The sequence below is a fragment of the Bacillus rossius genome, chromosome 8 (assembly GCF_032445375.1).
Source record: "Bacillus rossius redtenbacheri isolate Brsri chromosome 8, Brsri_v3, whole genome shotgun sequence".
NCBI classification, from domain to species: Eukaryota; Metazoa; Arthropoda; class Insecta; order Phasmatodea; family Bacillidae; genus Bacillus; species Bacillus rossius.
In genome coordinates, this window is record NC_086336.1 from 51,649,442 (window position 1) to 51,664,891 (window position 15,450).

Consider the following 15,450-nt stretch of genomic DNA (forward strand, 5'->3'; position numbering starts at 1 on the left):
TAAGCTAACCAGTGGAGTAGGATATGCCCATGTACGTAATTGTGCGCTGGTAAAATGTGTAATGAGTTTGAATAATAGTGTAGTCTCATTTTCGACGTGTGTTTGATAAGTGATAAGCCGTTTACAAATTAACTTGTAAATAATTTTTTATTGTTGTTATTGAAACAGCTAGAGTTTGGTCTATCGTATACTTTAGTGGTTAAATTCTGTCTTTTAAAATTGTTTATAAAAAAATTTTTAACGTAATTTCCGAGAAGATACATGTTAAGAAGGATAACGTGTTTGCGCACGATATAATAATAACCGACTAATAAATAGAGGCAATAAAATAGAGCCCAGTAATAAAATGTTTTATTATATAGTTATTTATAGCTGGTATGTTAATGGTGCAAATCTTTGTTACAGTATCGGTAGTGGCGATATCTCGGTGCACTAGCCAATGGAAGGATTCAAAATTTATGTGAAGCAAGTGCCATACATTATAAACTCTGTGCTTGGGTGATATGCTGTATCTTGCGCTTGCTCATGAATAAAATTGTGTTGGTCTGTGGACTCGCCTCTTTCGAGGTTCAGAGAAACCCACACACAGTATACCGGGCGTGGTAACACAACCGCCAGTTAAAATTTGAGAAATCGTTTGGGCGAGCATGCCTTATTGCGTTCAGATATTTCCACAAAAAAAAAAAAAAAAAATCCAAGACCCTCCTGTAAATATGTTATACATACATCACTTGTGATTCTACTCCAGCGTACAAACAGTCCATTAAAAAAACTGCCAATTGGAAATTGCATCTTATAACAGCGTGTCAAAAAAAAAATGAAAGTTGACTGCTGTGGCTATTGCCATGAAGGATAGCATTTTTTTGACGTGACGTCTAATAAATCGATGAACACCGGTTGCACGCACGAAAAAGGATAGCTCATTGTCCCGTTACGCACATTGTCCCATTACGCTGTGTCCCGTTACGCTCATTGTACGCTTGCGCCGCATCTATCTCTCTTCCACTCGATTAGAACAACCATCGAATTGACTTTTTCGAGGCACATGAAACTTGAAACACTCCCATTCGTTTCCTACTTTTCCTATCATCGTCCTATCCTTAACAGAATAACACAGATTGGAAGAAGTTAAATAGCAAACATGTATAAAATTTATATTAAAAATAATCTCTTCGTTAAAGTAATAAACATATTTGAATAAATGAGTGCAAATAAAAGTAAATTTATCAATTAAATTGTAGATTTCATTTCACTCCTTCTTTGTATCCATACTAAATAGTGATAATTCTATAAAAATTATTCAATTTTATTCATAAAAGTATGCAATGTTTTGTTATGACGTTGTCACGTTAAACTATCGTCCGTAAACCGACTTTACAGACAAACAATTTTTTTTTTAAATTTTAAATTGCGATTGAAACAAAAACAGTAGCGGCCAGTGTTGTTTGCTTACGTATCGTTTGCATGCGGTATTCGGCGAGGCAGGCTTCCCGAGCGTCCCTGGGTCGGCTCGCTGTTCACACGCACACACAACACAACATAAACACAACACAAACACACACAGAGAGATCTGAGAGCCGTGGAGCGGCACTGTGTGCTGCTGGTTTCCACGCCGCCCATAACAGTTCCCACGGAACACTTCGGGACTTGCTTCTCGTCCGCGGCTCGTTCATTGGCGGAAGTGGAAGTAGCTCTCCAGTCCTGCGGCGCGAGGGACGCGGGGAATTTTTTTTTTTTTAACCCAGTGTTCGTTCACTTGGCAACATTGCGTCGTTATCCCGCACGGCCTAGACTCTACACCGTTAAAAAATTTCACGAAGAACAGTGCACTGAATATATCTATATTTGTAAATGGAACAGATATGTTCATGTAAAATTTAAGATACTTGTAAATTTCTACACTTACACGAAAACAATACTGTATCACTACAAAAATAGTGTTCCCAGTAATACAGGTCATTTACTCTTTGTGTTGTCCCAGTACCTCCAATGGTTAAAGTTAATTTTAAATGTTCCTTGAAAAGCTTTCCAATATTTACTTCACACATAATTAACACGATAAATCAAAATAAAATCCAATTATTGAATATTCAACTTTTAAAAAGATTATGCTTAAATGAAACGTCAATTAAAAAATAAAACTACCTGTCAATTTTCGTAAAAAATATTCAGTATTATCTCGAAAAATGTATTTCAGGTATACAAAAACAACCATAACCATGTGTTGTACAAGTTTTGTAGTTACGTGGTTTTTATAAGAACGTTCTGCTTGGTTAGATGTGGAATTAGAATTTGAATGCGGTGGTCAGTGACGTGTGATGACGCAGTGGAAGAGGCGTGTGAAGGGGAGGGGGAAATGCAGCCGAGCGGTGGACGGGGTCACGTGTGCGGGAGGCGAACTGACGAACTATGGGCCGCCGCGGAACAGCTGATAATGCAGCCCGAGAATTCGCTTCGCGGGGTTTTCGCGTGCCGGGGATTGTGATAATAATTTAAGTAACAAGTATATTTTCATCGTGTCAGCGAAACGCGCGAACTGTTTCGCTCAGCATAAATATTACGACGCAAGGAGTTACGTTGACGTGTTCACGGGAGTGTTAACTTCTCGCAAGGTGTGCCGGCAGGAAGGTGGTATCGCCGCTCCACTTGTGAGTACAATGGCGTTCGGACATCGGTATCAAACTCGAGGGCGATAGTTCCTGGTCCTGGCATACAACAACTCGGCCGTTACGCCCCACCGCAAGGAGGTAATGCCACAAGCAGCTATGAGCAAGTAGGTGATGGCTAGAGAGCCGGAAATTTCGCAGATTCGTCTGGCTTCAGAGTAGAATTTTAGGTAGTAGGTGTGTTCAACCCATGTTTGCTTTCCCATTGGTTGATTTCTTAGCGAGAGCATGTTTATCCTCGTTAATTGGCACTACCCGATTCGCTTACTTCTCTCCTAGCTGGGCGTCGTTGGCTCACGGTCATAGAGGGGCGTGTCCAAGTAACTGCGGGCCTATCATGAACACAGTGCGAGAGTGTGAAGGTTTGTATTCTAACTTGCGACTAAATGAATGCGCGAAATTTCCGAGTCTCTAGTGATGGCATTGCCAACGCCCATTCCCTATTCGACGGCTACCTGCTTTCGAGCCCAGCCACCCCTCTCGGCATTCATCTGTTGCGGAAGAACGTTACAAGTTGGTTTTTGTGCACAAAATTTACCGCTAACTTCACGTAAGCTTTAGGACATTTATAATACGGCTGCGAACTTTCATTCGTTTCTGTACATAGAAAACCTTAAAAATAAGCTAATTACAAAGTTTTTTTTAATAGTCTTTATTTCCTAAATATTTCCTGAAAAATTATTTAGCACATTTTTTTTTCGTGTAGTTTGCGCACAGTTTAAGTCTGTAAATATACAGTAATTTCTAAAAGTGTACAGGCCGGGCAAAAATGAATTCACTAATATGTCGTTACGGGAAGATATTTTTTTGAAACAATGTTTATATTTTAAAGGCATTAGATTTTTAAAACTTAATAATTAGATAAATAAAATCATGACTACCTACGTTTTTTAATTGAATCATGCAATGAGGAATTTTGACATTAAACAAGTTTCTTGAACATATAACAAAATTGTATTATAATGTTATTAAAAAGTTTAAAAAAATCCTTTGAAGAGACGTGATTTTTTTGGACATGGAATGTAAGGTTTTATTTTGCATTCTTGAATATTTTTTTTCCCATGACAAACAGTGGAATGCTGTAAGTCCGAAAAAAATGTTTATGAAATCCTGGATATCACCCAACAGGATTAAAATACCAACTTACAAAATTCTCCAGAAATGGAAAAAAAAAAAAAAAAATTCCCCTCCCAACGGCGAACAAAGATCGGTGACTTGCGGCGAGAAGCCACTGCGTCGAGCGGACGCAGTCGGGCAGGAAGGCTTCCAGGCTTCCACGCCCTGGAGTCCCCGGTGGGGAGGGGGGAGATAGAGAGAATCATTGCCCTGACGTGCTCGATCGTTCGCCGCGCTTGGGCGCCGGAGCGTGACGGCGCGATCGCCGCGCTGTCCGGCGGCGAAACTGCGAAGCTCTGCAGTCCATCGACATGCCAGACTAGTTATCTGATTCGCCGCACTGTATTGCGAACTGCTGCGAACAACAGAAACTTAACTTAAAAAGAAAAACTAATTAAAATTTGCTCTTTTTGAGTACAAGGATTCCTACAAAAACGGTGTATGCCCAATTATTATTTGTTTTAATCGTGTTAAGTTTTGTGATTCATCACTTATTTGCACTGATTATTTATTTATGCAGTGAATTTTCTCTCGGGTTCTTATTTAAGTTTCTGGATCTACCCAGGCGCACTGATTCTGTTCATCCAAGTGGTTCTGAGTCAACTATTATCTTGGAGACTCTTCGTCTTAAACTTCTGAGCATGACAGTGTGATACAATCTCTATCAAACGAACATCTGCATTTACTAGAATTAAAAAAAATCAATTATGTAAGTTAATTTTCATTTAAATGATTTGCATGGATCATTAAATTTTAAGGAGTGATTCTGCTCTTAAAATCTGCGGCATTAATCCAAAAGGTCAGGTAAAACATGGCACAAATAATCTAACTAGTCTTTCAATGTTTTAAGAGTTAGATTCCCCAACAGGCTACACCTTGTGAAAGCAAGAAGAGATACCCACTACCACACTCTCAGGGGGAAATGGCTTGCAGTATTTACATTAGTCCATGACTGTTGACTTAATAAAGTCCAATCTCTAGAGTACTTGTTTGCTCCTGAGCTACCGCGAGGAACTTAGTTAATTTCAATAATTTTTTGTTGTTGTTATATTTGAGTATTCACAAGAGGCTCAGCATAACTGAAATCTTGGACAATTGCAAGGCGCTAGCCATTAACTCATCAGTATTTATTTTTCTAAACGCTTGGAGCTTATTAACACTATAATACATCAACTGCAAACATTGAATTATTGTTGTCACTGTTCAAAAATAAAATCAACGCCGAGCGAACAGTGTTCTCTGTACGTTAATGTTCATGATGGCCAGTATTTTCTCTGGAACAATTGTAGTTTTGTAGTTTCCGTTCATTATTATAGTTTCAGTCTGTGAACTAAAATGATTGTATTTTTTAATTTAGTGTTTGTATCGTGTTATTCCTTACATAGATATTTTTTTTTTATCTGAGACGGGAAGTTCTTAAATAAATAAAATTAATGGGCTACGTAATTTATTATTGTTATCTACGGTTCCATTCCTGGACATAACTAAGTCGGGGAGAAGTTAGTGTTTTAATAAGACCGCGCCCTTCCTTTCACTGCCGAGTAGCACGCGACTGGATCACGAGATGTCGTCCGCGGCAGTTTCTGCTGAACGATGCAACTCTATGACATCAGTCTGTTCTTCCTGTCGATGTTGTCTATGGTTTTAGTGTCGTCCTAAAGTCCCCTACTACCCGGGCACACATACATAGATACCGGAAAAATTCGCAGATTCATTTTGTGATAAAATAAAATTAAAGCAAAAAAAAATTAAACTGTTTTTTTTTCCTTCTTCTATTGGCTCAGTGATCATCTGGGTGACTCTGGGCCAGTGAGAAACCTTCAACCAAATCACAGGCAAACCAGGTGAGACGACTCGCGTGTCAGCAGCCAATCAGCTGGCGTTATTTGTTCGCGTGTGCAGATGACTGTGTAGTCTATCTTGAAGGTAATTGAAACCGCGAAATTTTACAGTCCCTACACAAACGGTGTGCAGAGCTGTGCAAAGCACCTGATTTGAAAATCACCTAAGATAACTGACTGGTGTCTGTTCACTAAAAGCATTAAAAAAATACGCTGATAGCGGATGAGTAGTTCTGCGGTAGAACCAAAACACTGTTTTCTTCATGGAAGAGAAATATTCATGTAAATGACAAGATATTTGTAAATTTCTAAAATTACATGAAAACAATTGTATCATCACAAAATAGTGTTCACATGGATACTGGGTTCAGATTATTACCCGGGTATTTATGATTTGTGTTGTCCCAGTACCTCCAATAGATAAACTTATTTATAAGCCGTTCTCTGAATAGCTTTACAGCATTTACTGACATTTTTAAGCATGATAATACAAAACAAAATCCAATGATTGCATATTTGATTATATTTTCTATAGTTTGAAATATTAAAAAAAATGCTTGAATGATACATGAATTAAAATTTTTAATTGTGGGCCAATGTTCGTAAGAAATACTAGGTATTATCTCGAAAAACGTAATTATTTAATGTTTGCAAAAAGAACCATATCCATGAGTCGTAAAAATTCACAATATATTTCTCGCAACATTAAAATTTTTTTCTTGTAATCTGGTTTCCAAAGAAATGTTTTTTTTGTTGTTGTAATAGTACAGGAAATGTTTTTATATACAGCGAGTGTCCCACTTATCAACATGCTTCACTAACACATGTACACCCCTGACTATGCGCGCCCCTTGAGCTGAGATTTCACAGCCGTCAAAAAATTACTAAGGTGTGTGTGTGTGTGTGTGTGTTATTAACGGTTCGGCGTCAGTCAGATGTGTTTGCAGTTTCATCCCCCCCCCCCCCCCGCAGTTTGTAGCGGATGGATATTTCTACGGTACTGTTGGCAGACCTGTCACGAAGAGTTATCGACGTCGATCCTACGAAACCACGTAAACCATTTGTGGCCGTCAGATTGAAATGTCATCAACTTCATAAAAAAAAATATTTTGAAATGCATCGTTGACAGTCCACATATTTTCTGGTGTCCTGTTAGTTTACTACAATTTTTTTTTAGAATAATTATATATTATATATGCTTTGTTTGTTGTGGTACAATATATTCTAGCCAATTGAATAAATACGTTTTTTTTTTAAATACTTTGAGTGAGCCACCACAACGAATTTAAAAGTACCCATTATAAAATTAAAACCTGACAAAAGCTAAATGTATATGTTTGTGTGAATTTAACATCTGTAGTGAGAATAACAGATGCAACTAACCTCTTAATATAAAACTGCGAACAATGAGACTCAATATTTTACTTTGTTAATATATACTACACTTCAAGAAATTGTTCAGAATATTTTTTTTAAATGGAATTTTTTGATAAGAAATTACTAATGGTTAATATATTTCACGTGATTACATTTAATCCTCCTGTATTGAAACAGGATAGAGTCAAAATCACAAAAAAAAATTTTTAACATAGGCTATTTGTATGGTAAAATCTGCGTAGAATGCATATTAGTAAAATATTTCATTACGTCTTTAGGAACGTAACAAAACATTACATTTTTTTTTAGAGAGAGTAGTGTTGGCTTATTTCCGAGATGGAACTCAAAAACACGACCTTCCGATGTTAGGACTTCCAAATAACGGGGTTTTCCAATCACGTAAGAAGCCGAAGAAACAACAAAGCCTCGGATACGGGAGAAAAGAGAGAGAGAGCTGGACCACGGAGTCCGGAGGACATTCTGTGTGATGAACTGTGTGTTTGTACGGTGGGGTCAAAGGGCACGGGCTGTTCGACTGGGAAGGGGGGAAGGGGAGGGGAGGGAAGAGAAGAAGATTCGCGTGGGATATGAAGTATCTGTCGGCTGGGCTTACAGGCTTCGCTGTGAGGTCTACTCTACTACTCTACCTTCCCGCTGATCTTCACGTGTCCAATGTGTTACTCGAGTCAACAAGTGTGTGCTTCTGACTACCACACGTGCCGATGAAATACTTGTAGACAGAGATGCCAAAGTTACAAAATGCTCAGTACTATTATGTAATCTTTCATCATTTTTTAAAATTTTAAATAATTGAACCTATGATTAAAAAACAACTAAAATTTAGAGACCGGCAAAGTTTGCGCTGTTTTCTGGTAACAAGTTAAACTCTCACATTTGTAAAGTTGTAGATCGTCTTTCATTGACTGAATGGGTTCTGTCTGGATTACATATCGTTGGTTTTTATTAAATTTTTTATTGATGTACTGTACATTTGTGGCATGTCAAACTACTCATGGTCCATTGGAGATTTAATCTAAATGTACAATTGCCTTCGTGCTAGCCTTTCTTCGAATAATAACACGAATTTTGGTGGACTCTACACATTATAAATTCCACACGGCTATCATTTGACAAGCGCTTGCGTTACTTAAATAATGAAACATTATCTTTGAAGGGGACGTTATAAATCTGGTAGAACAACCGGGAACTATGTCAAGCATAAAGTCTTTTAGTGGCAATAAAACTGCCTGAAAACGTTTAGTAAATATTGCAGTTAAAATTAAACCACTCCGTTGTCACAGAAAAATTACATTATCATCATTACAACATGAAATCCCACAAAAATATTTAGGTATGGCCAGTAGGTTTCTTTCTGTAGATAAACAGATCATTAGACTGCTTCAGTAGATGATCTGGAACAGAAGTGGCCATCCTGTAAACAGCGTGGGCTGAACTGCAAACATTTAGAAAACTGCCAGGCCAAACTGCAAACATTTAGAAATATGCCAGGCCAAATTGTATCTATAATGGTCTTCTTAATATCTACGACACATCATCTTCAATCTTTATGTCCCTGTTTATATAATTTTTGTTTTTAAGTTTGTAAAATAATTTAGGTACAAGAAAATGAGCACTTTCATCGACATCAGTAACTAGAAATTAAATTTATAAAATTGAAAATTTGTAATAATGTCGATGATTGATGAGATGTTAGCGTGGTAGTCCATTGCCCAAACCTAAGACGAGTTGCACGTATGTGGGGGAGGGCCTTGGGTTCGTTCACAACAAACCAGTGATGTGACCCAAATTTACAAGCGCTGGAGGGGGTGCGTCATTTTGCCTAAAATCGTTTTGCCTAAAGTCTATTTTTCTAAAGTCTATTTGCCTAAAGTCTATTTGTCTAAAGTTGTTTGGCCTAAAGTCATTTTGCCTAAAGTCATTTCGCCTAATAGTCGTTTTGCCTCAAGTCGTTTTGCCAAAAATTATAATCGTTAGCTTAAGTTCCCTTAAAGTCGTTTTGCCTAAAATCGTAATGCCTAAAATTCGTTTTGCCTAGAGTCGTTTTGCCTAAAGTCATTTGGCCTAAAGTTGGTTTGCCTAAAGTCGTTTTGCCTAAAGTCGTTTTGCCTAAAAGTCATTTTGCCTAAAGTCATTTCATCTAAAGTCATTTTGCCTAAAGAACATTGTATACTTAATGACTTTAGGCAAAACGACGTGTACTCGCGCTGGATTGGTACCCAGTTGGGTATCCAAGAGCCTACTGTAATCTTGGAGGTTCCGTCGCCTTGAATCTCTGCGCACAACTGCGTGACGCAACACATCGCAGATCTAGGGAATGTGTAGTGGTAAGCTCAACCGACAAGCTGTAAAACTGCGAATGAAGTATACGACTCATTGACCCCCGATCAGCCCCGAACGTAAAAGCGCGGCCAACGAGAGCGCAATTCAGGCACGCGTCGGCGAGTCCATCTAGGGTTTGGAAATACACGGCCGGGGGTCGCCCTCACACTGGTGCATTTATACAAGCCACTTCCCGCCATACAACTGTAGTGCAGGAGGGAATAGCAATCTGGGAAATGCCTGCAAAGGAATACTTAGGGAGTTAAAAAATATTGTTGGTTAGTAATCATTAGAGACCTGCAAAATTCGCGTATTCATTCGGTGATAGGCTAGAATTCAAACACATATACCTCTTAGATAATTTTTCTATTGGCTTACTGTTCATCTGGACGAATCTCAACCAGTTATAAACCCTCAACCAAAGAAGGCTCGAATCACAGACAAACCAGCTGAGACGACTTACAAGTCGGCAGCCAATGAACTTGTGTTATTTGCCCAAGTGTACAGGGGTATGTGCAGTCTATCCTGAAGGCCATCGAAACTGCGAATTTTGCAGGTCTCTAGTAATCATTATGTTATTGTTCAACAAAGGATCGTAATAATCCAGTATCTTCCGTTTTTACGACATTTCTTTCGCTGTAACAACGATGCATTTGCTTCCTCCAAATACATTTTTACACTCGCAACTGGGAAGGTGGCTGAGTGGCTCGCTCGCAGTGGCTCGAGACAACTCTTGCTCGTCTTCCTGACGCGCCACTCATCCGCAGAGTGGCGCGTGATGAGTGGTCCAGCCTAAATAAGTCGGATATAGGCTTAGAATATTTACGAATTTATGGTCTCAAATACTAATATTTGATATTTAAAAAAAAACTTTCGATGAAGGAAAAGTTTAAACATGATGAATTAAAGAAATTAAAATGAACACAAATAAACCCTAAAATTTAAATTTGGTCTCGGGAGGGGCTATTACTCCCTGCGCCGCCATTCTGGAACCCCACTGGGGTAATCAAATATTTCGATATTTGACGTAGCTGCTCCATTAGCGAATTCTAGAGACGGAAACTGAGTGTGGTTCGCATCCAGAAATTTAGTTGAAAAAAACACCATTTTGCGTACATTTATCACGCTCGAGATTATTTAAAAGAATGCTACGTTAAATTAGAGTCCGAGTTTCTTACTTTAAGTTTATTTGCAACACGAGAACAAATAACTTTAATTTAATCGTTACCGAAGTTAGATTTTACATACATTCTTTAAATGATTCATGCAATGGAGAATTTTGATTTAATGCATTTTTTTTAACATACGCCATTTGTATTTTTGCACTGTTAATCATGGAAAAATTCCGATTAAAAAAAATTAAGGTAAAAATTCACAGAGAACAAAGCTGAATCAGCTAACGTCGGTCAAACGGAACCAACGACGAAACTAAACAAGTATTATGGACAACACAACGACGAAAGCACGCAAAAAAAAAATTATGTTCACCATATCAATATCACGCAGCAAAAGGATTCCGTTGAAGGAACTTAAGTCGGGTCGTTACCACAACGTCGAAATACCACGACGCCGAACGTACAATAACGCCGAATATCATAACGCCGAATGCCAAATTGACCGCAACGCCGACAGCTAGAAAACTGCTGTGTACCACAACGCCGAAATACAGTAACGCCAAAAAATGTTGCTGCGGGGGGGGGGGGGGGCACAGGAGCAAAATGAAAAACAACTGAATGAATTTGTGAGCTAACCTTATCTAACCTAACCTTTGTGGCAGTCCTGCAATGATATTTTTCTGCGTTAATGTATTTCGGCGTTGTGGTACACAGCAGTTTTCTAGCTGTCGGCGTTGTAGTCAATTTGGCAATCGGCGTTATGGTTTTCGGCGTTATTGTACGTTCTGCGTTGTGCTGCGTCCCTCTCAAGTGATGGAAAAATAGATTTCACAGATCTCTGGCGAGTACTGAAAGACTCGCACGCCATTTCTTTTTTAATAAGAGCGTTTACTTTCACAACAGAAACGAATCCAAGATGCACGAACGTGTGAATCGCTCAGGCGAGCGAGGGGCAGGTTTCCCGAACTGAAAAGATCACACGTCTTCAGGCACGTGCGCGCGCTCGCCTCTTCTCGTACCAAGAAGGTCGCCCCGGAGAAATGAACGCTACCCCCTCACCACCTCCCTAACCATTTCACGCGCAGTTCGTGAAAGATTGACCAGGCGCCGAGAGTTTCCGCCCCTCGTATACGGGCTGTTGCTGTTTCCGGGCGGCAGTAAACGCCCTTTTCGAACAAGGCCGCGGAGAGAGAGAGCGATCGTGCTGGAATCATTGAGGGTCGTCCAATCGCGCTCGCTGCTGGGTCGCCGAAGAGTCGGTTCATGATAGAGAGGGGCAAGAGGTCTGTTACCATCGCACACGACTAGAGTCCCGGAAAATTCGCGGATTCCTCTGGCCTCAGGATAGAATTCAAAGTTATGGGTGTGCTACCCCGTTTACTTTCCCATTGGTTGATTTCTTAGTGAGAACAGTTTTATACTTGTTAATTGGCACTAGCTGATTCGCTGTCTTCTCTCCTAGCTGGACATCGTTGGCTCACGGTCGTAGAGGGGCGTGTCCAGATAACTGCGGTCCAATCATGAACACAGTGTGACAGTGTGGAAGTTTGCATTCTAGCTTGCGACTAAATGAATCCGCGAAATTTCCGTGGCTCTACTCATGACTAGGGCCTGGCGCGGTTTCAATGACCTCTAGGATAATACTCCACGATCCCATACATACTCGGGCAAATACCACACGCTCATCGGCTACTGGCTTGTGAGACTTGTCAACTGGGATGCTTCCCATTCGATACTTCTTGTTTGAAGGTTTTTCATTGGCTAAAGTACCTTTATGTAAAATCTGAGCCAATAACAGTATCAATAGGGAAGTATGTGTGTTTGGATTCTAGCACAACACGAAATGAATCCGCGAATTTTTCCGGTCTCTACACATGACACAGCCGGCCATGGGCCCTTTCGACACAAGTGAGGGCACACTGAGAAAATACACCAGAGGAAGCACAACACATCAGTTCTGTAACAAGTTGTGAAGGTAGTATCAGAAGAGGGAGAAAAAGCATTCTGAATCACACAAAAAAAATTAACAAATTAGTCTTCTCGATCGAGTAATTCTAAATCACGTAAAGGACAAAATGTATCTCACGTTCAAAAATCAACACTGATAAAAATTTTCACCTTCAATTTTTTAAAAAATGCTGGCTACAAATAATACAGAGATCTTCATAAATTTATCATTACCTATCATCGTAAATATACATGTACAAATTTAACTTTCTTCAAATGTGAACCCGCAAGATAAAGCTTAGTATATAAGAATATACAAAAACTGGTTCGACTCATGCAAAAATACATTTATTTCTTCCATGTATGTGTATACTATCTTTCTCTTATATAATATATTTATATAAGTAAAACCGAATTTGGAAGTACAATAAGGCGTAGTTTTTACGAGTATACAGTTTTCTGAAATTACAAAAAAAACCTTGGCACACGGACTGTTCGTTGAAATTTTCGTAGATTTGCTATATATTTTTTGAGAGTGTACAGCTCGCAGTAAACACAAGGCTACATATTGGTATGGGTATATCGTGACAATGGCGGAGTAACAACCTGTGGCATCAGCATTCACGAATGCTGTTCGTGCAGCTCATGATGTCTGCTGCAATGAAGGAAGCAACCCCACCACAGCCCTTGTTAGCTGCAGCTGGGCTGTCATCACAGCTATCGCGGACCCCAAGGGCCGAATGCCACACAAGGGCATTGGACCTCATATCCCAAAGGGAGTACCAGAAGGTGGATTGCCGCCCTTAACCAACCTCCAGTGTTGACTTTACCAGAGCTCGGTTTAGATATGTTGGTTTAAAAAAAGATACAAGGATACTGGTGTTGCTAAGAAGCATGTTCGAATTTATTTCTGAGCTATCGGCTGTGGCACGGCACGAGATTATGGTGTTATACAGAGAAAACATGGAGGGTTGTTAAGGCCCCCGCCTATCCGTGCACACACATGTTGTGTAAAGATTCCGAGAAAAAAAAAGGGTTTAAAAACTGCTCAATATGTCTGAGCGGCGTATGTTTGCGAAAAACATTTAAGAATACTCTGAGGGTGGATCAAAAAGTCTGTTTCCATATTTGGTATTTTAACTGTACTTTTATTGTAGTGTGAAATGGCTAAAATGTGTGATATCAGAATATTTTTTTAGGCATGAAACTCCGGGCAGAGATTCTAGAAAGCACCAAAAGGAATTTTATAACACCTTTACCTTCATTTCTCATTCGCATAGTGTTATGGCGATCACTCAATTCTCACAGTTGTAGCATGCCCAACGATTAGACTGCGCGCCAGTCCAGAGGAGACACAGCGCTAGAAGCACAGGCGAGCGTCGCCAACACAGATACGCCCCTTACTGGGCTTATGTCTTAAATTGCGGCTTATTGTGGAAAGTTTTGAAATTGAGCATGTTTTAAGATTAATCTGCGTTGGGGTGTTGACTTTAGTTATTTTTTGGTTTTCGAAAGTAGAGTGTCGCTGGTCGCCGAGCGATCGCGCACTGGAGTTGTCGTGGGACGCGGGCTCAGACCAGTTGCTAGTGCGGACAGCAGAGACAGCACAGTCAGCGACCAGTGCGTCGTGGAACAGACACCGTCATCACTGCCGGTAGCGAGCCGTTGTCTGTGCCTGTCTGTGGCATCGCTCCAGGAGCCCCCGGGCCACGGGGTGCCGCCCGTTACCTCTTGGCATGTGTCCGCGTGTAGGTTCTCGATGTGTTCTAGGTGTGAGAGACGCTGGAGTCTGTGGTGTCGGACGCTGGTGTTGCAGGAGGAGGCCGCCTTGTTCCCGCCGATCAGCGCGCGGGGCTCCAAGCAGGACGTCGTCGCGTTCAGCCCGCGGGGCAGCTCCACCCCCAGCTCCACGTCGGCGGCCTCAGGTGAGTGGGGGCGGCGCGGGGTCACGCGCGGGTCAGGGTCCGGAGTCCAGTCCCTCTCCTTGTCCCGCTCCTCCACACCGCGTGACCTAGGGCGGCTCTTTCCGAGGTCTCAGTCATCCTTCTTCAAACTAACATGAGGGCCAGACATCCTTCTTCAAACTAACACGAGGGCCAGACATCCTTCTTCAAACTAATATGAGGGTCAGACATCCTTCTTCAAGCTAATATGAGGGCCAGACATCATTCTTCAAACTAATATGAGGGCCAGACATCCTTCTTCAAACTAATGTGAGGGTCAGAAATCCTTCTTCAAACTAATACGAGGGTCAGACATCCTTCTTCAAGCTAATATGAGGGCCAGACATCATTCTTAAAACTAATATGAGGGCCAGACATCCTTCTTCAAACTAATGTGAGGGTCAGAAATCCTTCTTCAAACTAATACGAGGGTCAGACATCCTTCTTCAAGCTAATATGAGGGCCAGACATCATTCTTCAAACTAATATGAGGGCCAGACATCCTCCTTCAAACTAATGTGAGGGTCAGAAATCCTTCTTCAAACTAATACGAGGGTCAGACATCCTTCTTCAAGCTAATATGAGGGCCATACATCATTCTTAAAACTAATATGAGGGCCAGACATCCTTCTTCAAACTAATGTGAGGGTCAGAAATCCTTCTTCAAACTAATACGAGGGTCAGACATCCTTCTTCAAGCTAATATGAGGGCCAGACATCATTCTTAAAACTAATATGAGGGCCAGACATCCTTCTTCAAACTAATGTGAGGGTCAGAAATCCTTCTTCAAACTAATACGAGGGTCAGACATCCTTCTTCAAGCTAATATGAGGGCCAGACATCATTCTTCAAACTAATATGAGGGCCAGACATCCTTCTTCAAACTAATATGAGGGCCAGACATCCTTCTTCAAACTAATGTGAGGGTCAGAAATCCTTCTTCAAACTAATACGAGGGTCAGACATCCTTCTTCAAGCTAATATGAGGGCCAGACATCATTCTTCAAACTAATATGAGGGCCAGACATCCTTCTTCAAACTAATATGAGGGCCAGACATCCTTCTTCAAACTAATGTGAGGGTCAGAAATCCTTCTTCAAACTA

The 15,450-nt window shown here is 40.5% G+C and overlaps 1 protein-coding gene across 1 annotated transcript in view; it reads left to right on the forward strand.

The window, feature by feature from the left end:
* The window catches only part of LOC134535372 (dipeptidase 1-like), a 121,261-nt gene that overhangs the window by 23,845 nt on the left and 81,966 nt on the right, over positions 1-15,450 (forward strand). Inside the window, exon 2 of the mRNA XM_063374445.1 lies at positions 14,219-14,327. Within this exon, the coding sequence (XP_063230515.1) occupies positions 14,219-14,327 (109 nt within the window). The remainder of the gene's footprint in view (positions 1-14,218; positions 14,328-15,450) is intronic.